This window comes from Pecten maximus, chromosome 1, assembly GCF_902652985.1.
Source record: "Pecten maximus chromosome 1, xPecMax1.1, whole genome shotgun sequence".
NCBI classification, from domain to species: Eukaryota; Metazoa; Mollusca; class Bivalvia; order Pectinida; family Pectinidae; genus Pecten; species Pecten maximus.
The window spans coordinates 1142717-1162441 of NC_047015.1; the positions used below are offsets into that span (position 1 = coordinate 1142717).

Below are 19725 nucleotides of genomic sequence, written 5' to 3' on the forward strand. Positions count from 1 at the left end.
TACCTTACATATCATTAAATAGTTGTCTTACCTACCTTACATATCATTAAATAGTTATCTTACCTACCTTACATATCATTAAATAGTTGTCTTACCTACCTTACATATCATTAAATAGTTATCTTACCTACCTTACATATCATTAAATAGTTGTCTTACCTACCTCACATATCATTAAATAGTTGTCTTACCTACCTTACATACTATTAAATAGTTGTCTTACCTACCTTACATACTATTAAATAGTTGTCTTACCTACCTTACATATCATTAAATAGTTATCTTACCTATCTTACATATCATTAAATAGTTGTCTTACCTACCTCACATATCATTAACTAGTTGTCTTGCCTACCTTACATACCATTAAATAGTTGTCTTACCTACCTTACATACTATTAAATAGTTGTCTTACCTACCTCACATATCATTAAATAGTTGTCTTACCTACCTTACATACTATTAAATAGTTGTCTTACCTACCTTACATACTATTAAATAGTTGTCTTACCTACCTTACATATCATTAAATAGTTATCTTACCTACCTTACATATCATTAAATAGTTGTCTTACCTACCTCACATATCATTAACTAGTTGTCTTGCCTACCTTACATACCATTAAATAGTTGTCTTACCTACCTTACATACTATTAAATAGTTGTCTTACCTACCTTACATATCATTAAATAGTTGTCTTACCTACCTTACATACTATTACATCGTTGTCTTACCTACCTTACATACCATTGAATAGTTGTCTTACCTACCTTACATACTATTACATCGTTGTCTTACCTACCTTACATACTATTAAATAGTTGTCTTACCTACCTTACATACCATTATATAGTTATCTTACCTACCTTACATACTATTAAATAATTGTCTTACCTACCTTACATACCATTAAATAGTTGTCTTACCTACCTTACATACTATTACATCGTTGTCTTATCTACCTTACATACCATTGAATAGTTGTCTTACCTACCTTACATACTATTACATCGTTGTCTTATCTACCTTACATACTATTAAATAGTTGTCTTACCTACCTTACATACTATTAAATAGTTATCTTACCTACCTTACATATCATTAAATAGTTGTCTTACCTACCTTACATATCATTAAATAGTTGTGTTACCTACCTTACATACTATTAAATAGTTGTCTTACCTACCTTACATATCATTAACTAGTTGTCTTGCCTACCTTACATACTATTAAATAGTTGTCTTACCTACCTAACATACCATTAAATAGTTGTCTTACCTACCTTACATATCATTAAATAGTTGTCTTACCTACCTTACATATCATTAAATAGTTGTGTTACCTACCTTACATACCATTAAATAGTTGTGTTACCTACCTAACATATCATTAAATAGTTGTCTTACCTACCTTACATATCATTAAAATAGTTGTCTTTCCTACCTTACATACCATTAAATAGTTATCTTACCTACCTTACATATCATTAAAATAGTTGTCCTACATACCTTTCATAACATTAAATAGTTGTCTTACCTGCCTTACATATGATTAATTATTTATTTTATCTACCTGATATATCTGGCCCCTATGATTTAAACTTAAGTCACTACGGAAACAGACGCCATGTGTCTCTTATAATGATGACGTAGGTAACTACGCAAACAGACGCCATATGTCCCCTATAATGATGACGTAGGTCACTACGGAAACAGACGCTATGTGTCCCCTATAATGATGACGTAGGTCACTTCAGAACCAGGCGCCATGTGTCCCCTATAATGGTGACGTAGGTCACTACGGAAACAGACGCCATATGTCCCATATAATGATGACGTAGGTCACTACGGAAACAGACGCCATGTGTCCCCTATAATGGTGACGTAGGTCACTACAGAAACATGCGCCATGTGTCCCCTATAATGATGACGTAGGTCACTTCAGAACCAGGCGCCATGTGTCCCCTATAATGATGACGTAGGTCACTACGGAAACATACGCTGTGTGTCCCCTATAATGATGACGTAGGTCACTACGGAAACAGACGCCATGTGTCCCCTATAATGGTGACGTAGGTCACTACAGAAACATGCGCCATGTGTCCCCTATAATGATGACGTAGGTCACTTCAGAACCAGGCGCGATGTGTCCCCTATAATGATGACGTAGGTCACTACGGAAACAGACGCTATGTGTCCCCTATACTGATGACGTAGGTCACTACGTAAACAGACGTCATGTGTCCCCTATACTGATGGCGTAGGTCACTACGGAAACAGACACTATGTGTCCCCTATAATGATGACGTAGGTCACTACAGAACCAGACGCTTTGTGTCTATTATATTGTAAACGTATTCAGGCAATAAGATAAGGAATCAGTTTGATATTTGCTTGTCAATAACTTATCACCTTCTACTGATATAGTAGGAATATTACTAATTAGATAAACATAAAACGCAGTATATGTTATAAATTAATAATTCAAACACAGACAATGACTGCATCCGATCTTGGCCTGAATAATTCCACCTGTGTTGACGGCACTAATGAGGCCGTACATCAACAGTCGTTCATTATAGTGATTCAGGTCACTTGTTATATATTATCTTTGAAACAAAACGTTTTCTGTATAAGTGAGATCTATGGCAGTTTGGTGTGATAATGATATTTTGATGGGCGTGATGGCGCCGTCATACCCAATGGACATTTGTCAATTGAAGATGGCTTCCACAGGACGATTCTTCTTTCTACAGGTCCAATGCCTGATTGACTAACATTAGCCTATCAGAATTTACCATAAGTACTTAAGCTGGTCATGTGGATGGCTGTATTTTTCAACACAAAGATCGATAACTACACACATGTATAGCATAGTACATAATATATCGTCACTATGACGACATTTCAAAAATCGTTAATGACAGCAGTTTTGTTGTTGTTGGCCGTGTTTTGTTGTGAATGACTACCCCCCCCCCCCCCCCCCCCCCCCCTTTTTGTGTGTGTGTGTGTGTGTGTGTGTGTGTGTGTGTGTGTTAGCGACGGTATAGCTACTAAAGAAGATGGTTTGGATGTTTGTAACGACGGTGTTTTTGTTAATGCGATGTTGTTGTTGTTGTTGTTGTTGTTAATGGCGATGGTATTGTTATAAGATGTGATGGTGTTGTTAATGGCGATGGCATTGTTATGAGATGTGATGGTGATGTTGTTAATGGCGATGGCATTGTTATGAGATGTGATGGTATTGTTATGAGATGTGATGGTGATGTTGTTAATAGCGATGATATTGTTATAAAATGTGATGGTGATGTTGTTAATGGCGATGGCATTGTTATGAGATGTGATGGTATTGTTATGAGATGTGATGGTGATGTTGTTAATGGCGATGGTATTGTTATGAGATGTGATGGTGATGTTGTTAATGGCGATGGTATTGTTATAAGTTGTGATGGTGATGTTGTTTATGGCGATGGTATTGTTATGAGATGTGGTGGTGATGTTGTTATGGCGATGGTATTGTTATGAGATGTGATGGTATTGTTATGAGATGTGATGGTGATGTTGTTAATGGCGATGGCATTGTTATGAGATGTGATGGTGATGTTGTTAATGGCGATGGTATTGTTATGAGATGTGATGGTGATGTTGTTAATGGCGATGGTATTGTTATGAGATGTGATGGTGATGTTGTTTATGGCGATGGTATTGTTATGAGATGTGATAGTGATGTTGTTAATGGCGATGGCATTGTTGTGAGATGTGATGGTGTTGTTATAAGATGTGATGGTGTTTATGGCGATGGTATTGTTATGAGATGTGATGGTGTTGTTGTTAATGGCGATGGTATTGTTATGAGATGTGATGGTGTTGTTGTTTATGGCGATGGTATTGTTATAAGATGTGATGGTGTTGTTATGAGATGTGATGGTGATGTTGTTTATGGCGATGACGTTGTTATGAGATGTGATGGTGATGTTGTTAATGGCGATGGTGTTGTTATGAGATGTGATGGTGTTGTTGGTAATGGCGATGGTATTGTTATGAGATGTGATGGTGTTGTTGGTAATGGCGATGGTATTGTTGTAAGATGTGATGGTGTTGTTGGTAATGGCGATGGTATTGTTATGAGATGTGATGGTGTTGTTGTTTATGGCGATGGTATTGTTATGAGATGTGATGTTGTTAATGGCGATGGCGTTGTTATGAGATGTGATGGTGATGTTGTTAATGGCGATGGTATTGTTATGAGATGTGATGTTGTTAATGGCGATGGCGTTGTTATGAGATGTGATGGTGATGTTGTTTATGGAGATGGTGTTGTTATGAGATGTGATGGTGATGTTGTTAATGGCGATGGTATTGTTATAAGATGTGATGGTGTTGTTGGTAATGGCGATGCCATTGTTATGAGATGTGATGGTATTGTTATCAGATGTGATGGTGATGTTGTTAATGGCGATGCCATTGTTATGAGATGTAATGGTGTTGTTGTTTATGGCGATGGTGATGTTGTAAGATGTGATGGTGATGTTGTTAATGGCGATGGTATTGTTATGAGATGTGATGGTGATGTTGTTTATGGCGATGGTATTGTTATGAGATGTGATGGTGATGTTGTTAATGGCGATGGTATTGTTATGAGATGTGATGGTGATGTTGTTTATGGCGATGGTATTGTTATGAGATGTGATGGTGATGTTGTTAATGGCGATGGTATTGTTATAAGATGTGATGGTGATGTTGTTTATGGCGATGGTATTGTTATCAGATGTGATGGTGATGTTGTAAGATGTGATGGTGATGTTGGTAATGGCGATGGTGTTGTTATGAGATGTGATGGTGATGTTGTAAGATGTGATGGTGATGTTGTTAATGGCGATGGTATTGTTATGAGATGTGATGGTGTTGTTAATGGCGATGGTATTGTTATAAGATGTGATGGTGATGTTGTTAATGGCGATGGCATTGTTATAAGATGTGATGGTGATGTTGTTAATGGCGATGGTATTGTTATGAGATGTGATGGTGATGTTGTTAATGGCGATGGTATTGTTATGAGATGCGATGGTGTTGTTATGAGATGTGATGGTGATGTTGTTTATGGCGATGGTGTTGTTATGAGATGTGATGGTGATGTTGTTAATGGCGATGGCATTGTTATAAGATGTGATGTTGTTAATGGCGATGGTATTGTTATGACATGTGATGGTGATGTTGTTAATGGCGATGGTATTGTTATAAGATGTGATGGTATTGTTGTTAATGGCGATGGTATTGTTATGAGATGTGATGGTATTGTTATGAGATGTGATGGTGATGTTGTTTATGGCGATGGTGTTGTTATGAGATGTGATGGTGATGTTGTTAATTGCGATGGTATTGTTATAAGATGTGATGGTGTTGTTGGTAATGGCGATTGCGTTGTTGTAACCGCCAATGGTGTTGGTAGTGATGATGATTTGGTTATACAACCTGTTCTGTCAGCACGTTGCTATTGGTCTCTAATTAGTTGTGTGTTCGGCGATGACTGCTTGGTCTAAGCCAGCTTAAATATTTGAAGTAGTATTACATTATTGTGAGAGCTCCTTTACTGGTGTTAGAAAATTGTAGAATGTTTAACAAAAACAGCATTGGTGGTCCTTCGTCATCTCAAGCCTAGAGCAACCTCTGGGCAGGGGAGTGTATGCTAAAGAAAGTGTTTAATATATTATCTCGCCTTGGGGAATAATTCAGAATAAAATATGGCCAGTACATGCAACGATAGAGCATCATATCCGCCAATTAGTTGGAAATAGTCCATCTGTAAGATGTGATATTACATGTCGGATGTTAACACTATCACATAGTAATTACCAAACACCTGTAGGAGAGGTCTGTCCCTACTCTGCCTACACAGCGCCTACCCATACCTACCAGGGTGTGATCTGGCGGTCTGTCCCTACTCTCCCTACACAGCGCCTACCCATACCTACCAGGGTGTGATCTGGCAGTCTGTCCCTACTCTCCCTACACAGCCCCTACCCATACCTACCAGGGTGTGATCTGGCAGTCTGTCCCTACTCTCCCTACACAGCCCCTACCCATACCTACCAGGGTGTGATCTGGCAGTCTGTCCCTACTCTCCCTACACAGCCCCTACCCATACCTACCAGGGTGTGATCTGACAGTCTGTCCCTACTCTCCCTACACAGCCCCTACCCATACCTACCAGGGTGTGATCTGGCGGTCTGTCCCTACTCTCCCTACACAGCCCCTACCCATACCTACCAGGGTGTGATCTGGCAGTCTGTCCCTACTCTCCCTACACAGCCCCTACCCATACCTACCAGGGTGTGATCTGGCGGTCTGTCCCTACTCTCCCTACACAGCCCCTACCCATACCTACCAGGGTGTGATCTGGCGGTCTGTCCCTACTCTCCCTACACAGCCCCTACCCATACCTACCAGGGTGTGATCTGGCAGTCTGTCCCTACTCTCCCTACACAGCCCCTACCCATACCTACCAGGGTGTGATCTGACAGTCTGTCCCTACTCTCCCTACACAGCGCCTACCCATACCTACCAGGGTGTGATCTGGCGGTCTGTCCCTACTCTCCCTACACAGCCCCTACCCATACCTACCAGGGTGTGATCTGGCAGTCTGTCCTTACTCTCCCTACACAGCGCCTACCCATACCTACCAGGGTGTGATCTGGCAGTCTGTCCCTACTCTCCCTACACAGCCCCTACCCATACCTACCAGGGTGTGATCTGGCAGTCTGTCCCTACTCTCCCTACACAGCCCCTACCCATACCTACCAGGGTGTGATCTGGCAGTCTGTCCCTACTCTCCCTACACAGCCCCTACCCATACCTACCAGGGTGTGATCTGGCAGTCTGTCCCTACTCTCCCTACACAGCCCCTACCCATACCTACCAGGGTGTGATCTGGCGGTCTGTCCCTACTCTCCCTACACAGCCCCTACCCATACCTACCAGGGTGTGATCTGGCGGTCTGTCCCTACTCTCCCTACACAGCGCCTACCCATACCTACCAGGGTGTGATCTGGCGGTCTGTCCCTACTCTCCCTACACAGCCCCTACCCATACCTACCAGGGTGTGATCTGGCAGTCTGTCCCTACTCTCCCTACACAGCCCCAACCCATACCTACCAGGGTGTGATCTGGCAGTCTGTCTTTACTCTCCCTACACAGCCCCTACCCATACCTACCCATACCTACCAGGGTGTGATCTGGCAGCTGTAACACCGTCCACCCAATAAGTGTATCGTAAATCTCTGAAATGTAATATTTATGTAAACGACACGACAGTGAATATTGGAACTCTGCTTTATGGTACGTATGTGTCTGTCTGAATAATTCATGCATCGCCATCTAAAACTGAGATCGGGTGGGGGGTATACACACACAAGCTGTGTACTGCTATTATACCCGAAGGAACTTATCAGATTAAACACTTCGTTAATAAAGCTATGGAAGTTAATTAAATGTTTTATTTGGAAGTTGACATACTCAAAAGCAGATGGAAGTTTATGAATCATTTACGACCGAGGAAACATGGTAATTCTAGTTTTCTAATAATAATTGTTGTTGGCGATGTTACCTATGTATATAGACGGTATTATAACTATTATCGTGGTTGGTGGTGTCTACCTTTGTATATAGACGGTATTATAACTATTATAGTGGTTGGTGGTGTGTAGGTTTGTATATAGACGGTATTATAACTATTATCGTGGTTGGTGGTGAGAACCTTTGTATATAGACGGTATTATAACTATTATCGTGGTTGGTTGTGTTTAGGTTTGTATATAGACGGTATTATGACTATTATCGTGGTTGGTGGTGTGGACCTTTGTATATAGACGGTATTATAACTATTATCGTGGTTGGTGGTGTCTACCTTTGTATATAGACGGTATTATAACTATTATCGTGGTTGGTTGTGTTTAGGTTTGTATATAGACGGTATTATGACTATTATCGTGGTTGGTGGTGTCTACCTTTGTATATAGACGGTATTATAACTATTATCGTGGTTGGTGGTGTGTAGGTTTGTATATAGACGGTAATATAACTATTATCGTGGTTGGTGGTGATAACCTTTGTATATAGACGGTATTATAACTATCATCGTGGTTAGTGGTGTGTATCTTTCTATAAAGACGGTATTGTAACTATTATCGTGGTTGGTGGTGTGGACCTTTGTATATAGACGGTATTATAACTATTATCGTGGTTGGTTGTGTTTAGGTTTGTATATAGACGGTATTATGACTATTATCGTGGTTGGTGGTGTGGACCTTTGTATATAGACGGTATTATAACTATTATAGTGGTTGGTGGTGTGGACCTTTGTATATAGACGGTATTATAACTATTATCGTGGGTGGTGGTGTGTAGGTTTGTATCTAGACGGTATTATAACTATTATCGTGGTTGGTGGTGTGTAGGTTTGTATATAGACGGTATTATAACTATTATCGTGGTTGGTGGTGTGTAGGTTTGTATATATACGGTATTATAACTATTATCGTGGTTGGTGGTGTGTAGGTTTGTATATAGACGGTATTATAACTATTATCGTGGTTGGTGGTGTGTAGGTTTGTATATATACGGTATTATAACTATTATCGTGGTTGGTGGTGTGTAGGTTTGTATATAGACGGTATTATAACTATTATCGTGGTTGGTGGTGTGTAGGTTTGTATATAGACGGTATTATAACTATAATCGTGGTTGGTGGTGTGTATCTTTGTATATAGACGGTATTATAACTATTATCGTGGTTGGTGGTGTGTACTTTTGTATATAGACGGTATTGTAACTATTATCGTGGTTGGTGGTGTGTACTTTTGTATATAGACGGTATTATAACTATTATCGTGGTTGGTGGTTAGAACCTTTGTATATAGACGGTATTATAATTATTATCGTGGTTGGTGGTGTGGACCTTTGTATATAGACGGTATTATAACTATTATCGTTGTTGGTGGTGTGTAGGTTTGTATATAGACGGTATTATAACTATTATCGTTGTTGGTGGTGTGTAGGTTTGTATATAGACGGTATTATAACTATTATAGTGGTTGGTGGTGTGTAGGTTTGTATATAGACGGTATTATAACTATTATCGTTGGTGGTGGTGTGTAGGTTTGTATATAGACGGTATTATAACTATCATCGTGGTTGGTGGTGTGTAGGTTTGTATATAGACGGTATTATAACTATTATCGTGGGTGGTGGTGTGTAGGTTTGTATATAGACGGTATTATAACTATTATAGTGGTTGGTGGTGTGTAGGTTTGTATATAGACGGTATTATAACTATTATCGTGGTTGGTGGTGTGTAGGTTTGTATATAGACGGTATTGTAACTATTATCGTGGTTGGTGGTGTGGACCTTTGTATATAGACGGTATTATAACTATTATCTTGGTTGGTGGTGTGGACCTTTGTATATAGACGGTATTATAACTATCATCGTGGTTGGTGGTGTGTAGGTTTTTATATAGACGGTATTATATTTATTACCGTGGTTGGTGGTGTATTATAACTATTAACCTTTGTATATCGACTAACATAGTAACTGTAGTTAACAGATGCCCCCCCCCCCTCCCCAGTATAACATAACCTGTAGTTAACACCTGTAGTTAACAGATGTCCCCCTCCCCAGTATAACATTACATGTTGTTAACAGATGTCCCCTCCCCAGTATAACATTACCTGTAGTTAACAGATGTCCCCCTCCCCAGTATAACATTACCTGTAGTTAACAGATGTCCCCTCCCCAGTATAACATTACCTGAGTTAACAGATGTCCCCCTCCCCAGTATAACATTACCTGTAGTTAACAGATGCCCCCCTCCCCAGTATAACATTACCTGTAGTTAACAGATGTCCCCCTCCCCAGTATAACATTACCTGTTGTTAACAGATGTCCCCCTCCCCAGTATAACATTACCTGTAGTTAACAGATGTCCCCCTCCCCATTATAACATTATACAATTATTGCCCTTGTTCCGGGTTGACATGAATATTTGACCACCCGAGAGGTGTCATGTCACCCGAGGGCGTAGCCCGAGGGTGACATGACACCTCAAGGGTGGGCAAATATTCATGTCAACTCGGAACAAGGGCAGTAATTGTTTTATTATACCGAAAAAAACATAAGTGAATTAATTTTGGTATCAATAAGTTTATTTATTACTATCAACAGTTTTTAAGAAAAGTTTTTAAGAGGTACCCCATCGTCTTTCTGGACCCGGCATAAAATTCTCCCAGTTGAACTTTCAATGTATGGACGTCGAAGTTTTCACAATCCTTTGGTCTAGGCCTACCTGTTGCAGATAGGAAATGTCTAAAGGAATCCACGGCCACATTGATGACCCTTTTGGTGTTTTTAGAATCCTTTTCTTGCAATAATTTCGCCAATTCCTCCTCTGTTGGCAGACGATAGCGTCCGCCGGCAGCCATTGTTGTTGTCAAGCAGAATACTCGGAACTTCTCTGATTCGACTACTTTTGAAGACGTTACGGAAGAGAGTTCCGAGTTGGGGCTCACGAGAGGGTGACATAACGATTTTGGAGGGCTCACGAGAGGGTGACATAACGAATGTTTTTAATCACGTGACATGGTTTTCACTAATCAGAAGCTGTGATACAAGTCTGAGGTATAATAATACCTGTTGTTAACGGATGTCCCCCTCCCCAGTATAACATTACCTGTAGTTAACAGATGTCCCCCTCCCCAGTTAACATTACCTGTAGTTAACAGATGTCCCCCTCCCAGTATAACATTACCTGTAGTTAACAGATGTCCCCCTCCCAGTATAACATTACCTGTAGTAAACAGATGTCCCCCTCCCCAGTATCACATTACCTGTAGTTAACAGATGTCCCCTCCCCAGTATAACATTACCTGTAGTTAACAGATGTCCCCCTCCCCAGTATAACATTACCTGTTGTTAACAGATGTCCCCCTCCCCAGTATAACATTATCTGTAGTTAACAGATGTCCCCCTCCCCAGTATAACATTACCTGTAGTTAACAGATGTCCCCCTCCCAGTATAACATTACCTGTTGTTAACAGATGCCCCCTCCCCAGTATAACATTACCTGTAGTTAACAGATGTCCCCCTCCCCAGTATAACATTACCTGTAGTTAACAGATGTCCCCCTCCCCAGTATAACATTACCTGTAGTTAACAGATGTCCCCCTCCCCAGTATAACATTACCTGTGTTAACAGAGGCCCCCTCCCCAGTATAACATTACCTGTAGTTAACAGATGTCCCCCTCCCCAGTTATAACATTACCTGTTGTTAACAGATGTCCCCCTCCCCAGTATAACATTACCTGTAGTTAACAGATGTCCCCCCCCCCCAGTTATAACATTACCTGTAGTTAACAGATGTCCCCTCCCCAGTATAACATTACCTGTAGTTAACAGATGTCCCCCTCCCCAGTATAACATTACCTGTAGTTAACAGATGTCCCCCTCCCCAGTATAAACATTACCTGTAGTTAACAGATGTCCCCCTCCCCAGTATAACATTACCTGTAGTTAACAGATGTCCCCCCTCCCCAGTATAACATTACCTGTAGTTAACAGATGTCCCCCTCCCCAGTATAACATTACCTGTAGTTAACAGATGTCCCCCTCCCCAGCATACATTACCTTACAGATGCCCCTCCCAGTATAACATTACCTGTAGTTAACAGATGGCCCCCCTCCCCAGTATAACATTACCTGTAGTTAACAGATGTCCCCCTCCCCAGTATAACATTACCTGTTGTTAACAGATGTCCCCCTCCCCAGTATAACATTACCTGTAGTTAACAGATGTCCCCCTCCCCAGTATAACATTACCTGTAGTTAACAGATGTCCCCCTCCCCAGTATAACATTACCTGTTGTTAACAGATGTCCCCCTCCCCAGTATAACATTACCTGTAGTTAACAGATGTCCCCTTCCCCAGTATGACATTACCTGTAGTTAACAGATGTCCCCCTCCCCAGTATAACATTACCTGTAGTTAACAGATGTCCCCCTCCCCATTATAACATTACCTGTTGTTAACAGATGTCCCCCTCCCCAGTATAACATTACCTGTAGTTAACAGATGTCCCCCTCCCCAGTATAACATTACCTGTTGTTAACAGATGTCCCCCTCCCCATTATAACATTACCTGTTGTTAACAGATGTCCCCCTCCCCAGTATAACATTACCTGTAGTTAACAGATGTCCCCCTCCCCATTATAACATTACCTGTAGTTAACAGATGTCACTCCTCCCCAGTATAACATTACCTGTTGTTAACAGATGTCCCCCTCCCCAGTATAACATTACCTGTAGTTAACAGCTGCCCCCCTCCCCAGTATAACATTACCTGTAGTTAACAGATGTCCCACCTCCCCAGTATAACATTACCTGTAGTTAACAGATGTCCCCCTCCCCAGTATAACATTACCTGTAGTTAACAGATGTCCCCCTCCCCAGTATAACATTACCTGTAGTTAACAGATGTCACTCCTCCCCAGTATAACATTAACTGTTGTTAACAGATGTCCCCCTCCCCAGTATAACATTACCCGTAGTTAACAGATGTCCCCCTCCCAGTATAACATTACCTGTAGTTAACAGATGTCCCCCTCCCCAGTATAACATTACCTGTAGTTAACAGATGTCCCCCTCCCAGTATAACATTACCTGTTGTTAACAGATACCACCTCCCCAGTATAACCTTACCTGTAGTTAACAGATGTCCCCCTCCCCAGTATAACATTACCTGTAGTTAACAGATGTCCCCCTCCCCAGTATAACATTACCTGTAGTTAACAGATGTCCCCCTCCCCAGTATAACATTACCTGTAGTTAACAGATGTCCCCCTCCCCAGTATAACATTAGCTGTAGTTAACAGATGTCCCCCTCCCAGTATAACATTACCTGTAGTTAACAGATGTCCCCTCCCCAGTATAACATTACCTGTAGTTAACAGATGTCCCCCTCCCCAGTATGACATTACCTGAAGTTAACAGATGTCCCCCTCCCAGTATAACATTACCTGTAGTTAACAGATGTCCCCCTCCCCAGTATAACATTACCTGTAGTTAACAGATGTCCCCCCTCCCCAGTATAACATTACCTGTAGTTAACAGATGTCCCCCTCCCCAGTATAACATTACCTGTTGTTAACAGATGTCCCCCTCCCCAGTATAACATTACCTGTAGTTAACAGATGTCCCCCTCCCAGTATAACATTACCTGTAGTTAACAGATGTCCCCTCCCCAGTATAACATTACCTGTAGTTAACAGATGTCCCCCTCCCCAGTATAACATTACCTGAAGTTAACAGATGTCCCCCTCCCCAGTATAACATTACCTGAAGTTAACAGATGTCCCCCTCCCCAGTATAACATTACCTGTAGTTAACAGATGTCCCCCTCCCCAGTATAACATTACCTGTAGTTAACAGATGTCCCCCTCCCCAGTATAACATTACCTGTTGTTAACAGATGTCCCCCTCCCCAGTATAACATTACCTGTAGTTAACAGATGTCCCCCTCCCCAGTATAACATTACCTGTAGTTAACAGATGTCTCCCTCCCCAGTATAACATTACCTGTAGTTAACAGATACCACCTCCCCAGTATAACATTACCTGTTGTTATCAGATGTCCCCTCCCCAGTATAACATTACCTGTAGTTAACAGATGTCCCCCTCCCCAGTATAACATTACCTGTAGTTAACAGATGTCCCCCTCCCCAGTATAACATTACCTGTAGTTAACAGATGTCCCCCTCCCCAGTATAACATTACCTGTAGTTAACAGATGTCCCCCTCCCCAGTATAACATTACCTGTAGTTAACAGATGTCCCCCTCCCCAGTATAACATTACCTGTAGTTAACAGATGTCCCCCTCCCCAGTATAACATTACCTGTAGTTAACAGATGTCCCCCTCCCCAGTATAACATTACCTGTAGTTAACAGATGTCCCCTCCCCAGTATAACATTACCTGTAGTTAACAGATGTCCCCCTCCCCAGTATAACATTACCTGTAGTTAACAGATGTCCCCCTCCCCAGTATAACATTACCTGTAGTTAACAGATGTCCCCTCCCCAGTATAACATTACCTGTAGTTAACAGATGTCCCCTCCCCAGTATAACATTACCTGTAGTTAACAGATGCCCCCTCCCCAGTATAACATTACCTGATTGTAACAGATGTCCCCTCCCCAGTATAACATTACCTGTAGTTAACAGATGTCCCCCTCCCCAGTATAACATTACCCGTAGTTAACAGATGTCCCTCTCCCCAGTATAACATTACCTGTAGTTAACAGATGTCCCCCTCCCCAGTATAACATTACCTGTAGTTAACAGATGTCCCCCTCCCCAGTATAACATTACCTGTAGTTAACAGATGTCCCCCTCCCCAGTATAACATTACCTGTAGTTAACAGATGTCCCCCTCCCCAGTATAACATTACCCTGTAGTTAACAGATGTCCCCCTCCCAGTATAACATTACCCGTAGTTAACAGATGTCCCCCTCCCCAGTATAACATTACCTGTAGTTAACAGATGTCCCCCTCCCCAGTATAACATTACCTGTAGTTAACAGATGTCCCCCTCCCCAGTATAACATTACCTGTAGTTAACAGATGTCCCCCTCCCCAGTATAACATTACCTGTAGTTAACAGATGTCCCCCTCCCCAGTATAACATTACCTGTAGTTAACAGATGTCCCCTCCCCAGTATAACATTACCTGTAGTTAACAGATGTCCCCCTCCCCAGTATGACATTACCTGAAGTTAACAGATGTCCCCCTCCCCAGTATAACATTACCTGTAGTTAACAGATGTCCCCCTCCCCAGTATAACATTACCTGTAGTTAACAGATGTCCCCCTCCCCAGTATAACATTACCTGTAGTTAACAGATGTCCCCCTCCCCAGTATAACATTACCTGTTGTTAACAGATGTCCCCCTCCCCAGTATAACATTACCTGTAGTTAACAGATGTCCCCCTCCCAGTATAACATTACCTGTAGTTAACAGATGTCCCCTCCCCAGTATAACATTACCTGTAGTTAACAGATGTCCCCCTCCCCAGTATAACATTACCTGAAGTTAACAGATGTCCCCCTCCCCAGTATAACATTACCTGAAGTTAACAGATGTCCCCCTCCCCAGTATAACATTACCTGTAGTTAACAGATGTCCCCCTCCCCAGTATAACATTACCTGTAGTTAACAGATGTCCCCCTCCCCAGTATAACATTACCTGTTGTTAACAGATGTCCCCCTCCCCAGTATAACATTACCTGTAGTTAACAGATGTCCCCCTCCCCAGTATAACATTACCTGTAGTTAACAGATGTCTCCCTCCCCAGTATAACATTACCTGTAGTTAACAGATACCACCTCCCCAGTATAACATTACCTGTTGTTATCAGATGTCCCCCTCCCCAGTATAACATTACCTGTAGTTAACAGATGTCCCCCTCCCCAGTATAACATTACCTGTAGTTAACAGATGTCCCCCTCCCCAGTATAACATTACCTGTAGTTAACAGATGTCCCCCTCCCCAGTATAACATTACCTGTAGTTAACAGATGTCCCCCCTCCCCAGTATAACATTACCTGTAGTTAACAGCTGCCCCCCTCCCCAGTAAACATTACCTGTAGTTAACAGATGTCCCCCTCCCCAGTATAACATTACCTGTAGTTAACAGATGTCCCCCTCCCCAGTTTAACATTACCTGTAGTTAACAGATGTCCCCCTCCCAGTATAACATTACCTGTAGTTAACAGATGTCCCCCTCCCCAGTATAACATTACCTGTAGTTAACAGATGCCCCCCTCCCCAATATAACATTACCTGTAGTTAACAGATGTCACCCTCCCCAGTATAACATTACCTGTAGTTAACAGATGTCCCCTCCCCAGTATAACATTACCTGTAGTTAACAGATGTCCCCCTCCCCAGGATAACCATTACCTGTAGTTAACAGATGTCCCCCTCCCCAGTAATATCATTACCTGTAGTTAACAGATGTCCCCTCCCCAGTAAACATTACCCGTGTTAACAGATGTCCTCTCCCCAGTATAACATTACCTGTAGTTAACAGATGTCCCCCTCCCAGTATAACATTACCTGTAGTTAACAGATGTCCCCCTCCCCAGTATAACTTACCTGTAGTTAACAGATGTCCCCCTCCCCGTATAACATTACCTGTAGTTAACAGATGTCCCCCTCCCCAGTATAACATTACCTGTTGTTATCAGATGTCCCCCTCCCCAGTATAACATTACCTGTTGTTAACAGATGTCCCTCTCCCCAGTATAACATTACCTGTAGTTAACAGATGTCCTCCTCCCCAGTATAACATTACTCGTAGTTAACAGATGTCCCCTCCCCAGTATAACATTACCTGTAGTTAACAGATGCCCCCCTCCCCAGTATAACATTACCTGTAGTTAACAGATGTCCCCCTCCCCAGTATAACATTACATGTAGTTAACAGATGTCCCCCCCCCCCCCTCCCCAGTATAACATTACCTGTAGTTAACAGCTGTCCCCCCCTCCCCAGTATAACATTACCTGTAGTTAACAGATGTCCCCCCCCCCCCCCTCCCCAGTATAACATTACCTGTAGTTAACAGCTGCCCCCCTTCCCAGTAAAACATCGCGTTGGTATTGTGTACGTCAGTGGTTGTAATATATATGCTGATTGATATGTTTCATTTCCAGGAATTTCTAGGTTGGTCTACATGCTATTTTCTACTTACCACGCATCCCATACATTTTATTATATATTTCAATTCCGTTGGGTAGGCTATACACATGAAATACATAGGCTTCACTAATACGTTCGATGTTTATTCCTCCAATGACGATGTGCTGTATAATTTGGAGAGTGTTAGGCCTGGTGCCCAGTGTCCCTAATGGTTCCTTACGGAGGGATAAGAACGTGTTTGTACATGTTGACTGATAAGTAACCCAGACATGCAATATTGATGCACTCTGGGTAATCTTTTCTGTGTTGCGAACCCAAAATCGATATTAATACACATTGAAGCGGGGCTGTAAATTAGTGTTAAGAAGTAAAAAGCCTTTAGTCCGTGATTATTGGATAGTTTATGTCGGTTGTTGAGCAATAAATTTCAACAAGAGACAGTTTGATGTGACAGTGTCGTCAGCACATGTTGATTGACGTCCATGTGCACGTCTGCTCCCTATCGATTAGACTCGGCCCACGGACAACTATCTCATGGCTACGCCAAGGCCAATGAGTTACTGTCCATCACAAGGCCGAATCGTTTCAATCCGCAAAAAGCCCAGAAATTTTCAATTCAGTCTTAATTATTTCAGTCGACACCGCGCTCATCCTGATTCAGTCTTTAACCAGGGTAGGATAATTTCATTCCATATCAAGATCAAATTGAGTTGCCAACGTGAATGTGCCAACTTGATGTCGTCCAAATTCATAATATGGAGAAGGTTATGGGACTTGGAGGGCGCAGGACTTGCGTCCCTTTGTATTAGATATAGCGGCACTCCATTCAGTCCGAACCAAACCCTGGTTTGTTTCAGTCGGTCTAAGGACAGCCTAATTCCATACCAGGAACAGATGGTATTACATATAGTGGCCAAGTCAGACTCTTCTGAACTAATCTAGAAAGAAAGGAAGAGAACTGCCACCTGTAAAAATGTGAATGTAAAAGAGAAAGTATCACGGTGAAATATTTTAGATTAATCAATATTTTGATATCAATTCGATGAATAAATCCAAATTGAAGAAAATCAGCAGATCAACTTATAATCCATTCAGAGAGAAATTTTCTCAGCTGCCGTTTCAAAGTAGTGGTTAAGTCAGATAACAGTGACTCAAGGTCAGAGACAATTCTATAATAGTGGTCAAGTTAGATAACAGGGACTAAAGGTCAGAGACAATTCTATAACAGTGGTCAAGTTAGATAACAGGGACTAAAGGTCAGAGACAATTCTATAACAGTGGTCAAGTCAGATAACAGGGACTAAAGGTCAGAGACAATTCTATAATAGTGGTCAAGTCAGATAACAGTGACTAAAGGTCAGAGACAATTCTATAATAGTGGTCAAGTTAGATAACAGGGACTAAAGGTCAGAGACAATTCTATAATAGTGGTCAAGTTAGATAACGGACTAAAGGTCAGAGACAATTCTATAATAGTGGTCAAGTTAGATAACAGGCACTAAAGGTCAGAGACAATTCTATAATAGTGGTCAAGTCAGATAACAGGGACTAAAGGTCAGAGACAATTCTATAATAGTGGTCAAGTAAGATAACAAGGACTAAAGGTCAGAGACAATTCTATAATAGTGGTCAAGTCAGATAACAGACTAAAGGTCAGAGACAATTCTATAATAGTGGTCAAGTTAGATAACAGGGACTAAAGGTCAGAGACAATTCTATAATAGTGGTCAAGTTAGATAACAGGGACTAAAGGTCAGAGACAATTCTATAATAGTGGTCAAGTTAGATAACAGGGACTAAAGGTCAGAGACAATAATTGCCTTCTCTCTCGTTTTATGCCTTCTCTCTGTTTGTGCTTCTCTCTCTGTTTGTGGCTTCTCTCTCTGTTTGTGCCTTCCCTCTCTGTTTGTGCCTTCTCTCTCAGTGTATGCCTTCTCTCTCTGTTTGTGCCTTCTCTCTCTGTTTGTGCCTTCCCTCTCTGTTTGATGCCTTCTCTCTCAGCCTGTGCCTTCCCTCTCTGTTTGTGCCTTCTCTCTCAGTGTATGCCTTCTCTCTGGGTTGGTGCCTTCTCTCTCTGTTTGTGCCTTCTCTCTCAGTGTATGCCTTCTCTCTCGGTTTGTGCCTTCTCTCTGGGTTGGTGCCTTCTCTCTGGGTTGGTGCCTTCTCTCTCTGTTTGTGCCTTCCCTCTGTGTGTGTGCCTTCCCTCTCTGTTTGGGCCTTCTCTCTCTGTTTGTGCCTTCTCTCTCTGTTTGTGCCTTCTCTCTCTGTCTGTGCCTTCTCTTTCGGTTTGTACCTTCTCTCTCTGTTCGTGCCTTCTCTCTCTGTCTGTGCCTTCTCTCTCGTTTTATGCCTTCTCTCTCGGTTTGTACCTTCTCTCTCAGTTTGTGCCTTCTCTCTCTCATGTGATGCCTTCTCTCTGTCTGTGCCTTCTCTTTCGGTTTGTACCTTCTCTCTCGGTTTGTACCTTCTCTCTCTGTCTGTGCCTTCTCTCTCGTTTTATGCCTTCTCTCTCGTTTTATGCCTTCTCTCTCGGTTTGTGTCTTCTTTCTCTGTTTGTGCCTTCTTTCTCTGTTTATGCCTTCTCTCTCTGTTTGATGCCTTCTCTCTGTTTGTGCCTTCCCTCTGTTTGTGTGCCTTCCCTCTCAGTTTGTGCCTTCTCTCTCAGTTTGTGCCTTCCCTCTCAGTTTGTGCCTTCTCTCTCAGTTTGTGCCTTCTCTCTCAGTTCCTGCCTTCTCACTCAGTGTGTATCTTCTCTCTCTGTTTGTGCTTCTCTCTCAGCCTGTACCTTCTCTCACGGTTTGTGCCTTCTCTCTCTGTTTGTGTCTTCTGTCTCTGTTTGTGCTTCTCTCTCAGCCTGTGCCTTCTCTCTCGATTTGTGCCTTCTCTTTCTGTTTGTGCCTTCTCTCTCGTTTTATGCCTTCTCTCTCGGTTTATACCTTATCTCTCGGTTTTTGCCTTCTCTCTCGGTTTG

At 41.9% G+C, this 19725-nt stretch overlaps 1 protein-coding gene across 1 annotated transcript; it reads right to left on the bottom strand.

Annotated features, from left to right (window-relative positions):
* Window positions 1-3461: 3461 nt before the first annotated feature.
* LOC117339867 (GATA zinc finger domain-containing protein 14-like) lies at window positions 3462-5966 on the bottom strand. Its single transcript, XM_033901579.1, has 2 exons — window positions 5914-5966; window positions 3462-5472 (listed from the first exon to the last, which is right to left on the bottom strand). The coding sequence occupies exons 1-2, from the start codon at window positions 5964-5966 to the stop codon at window positions 3462-3464; spliced, it is 2064 nt and encodes a 687-aa protein (XP_033757470.1).
* Window positions 5967-19725: the final 13759 nt, after the last annotated feature.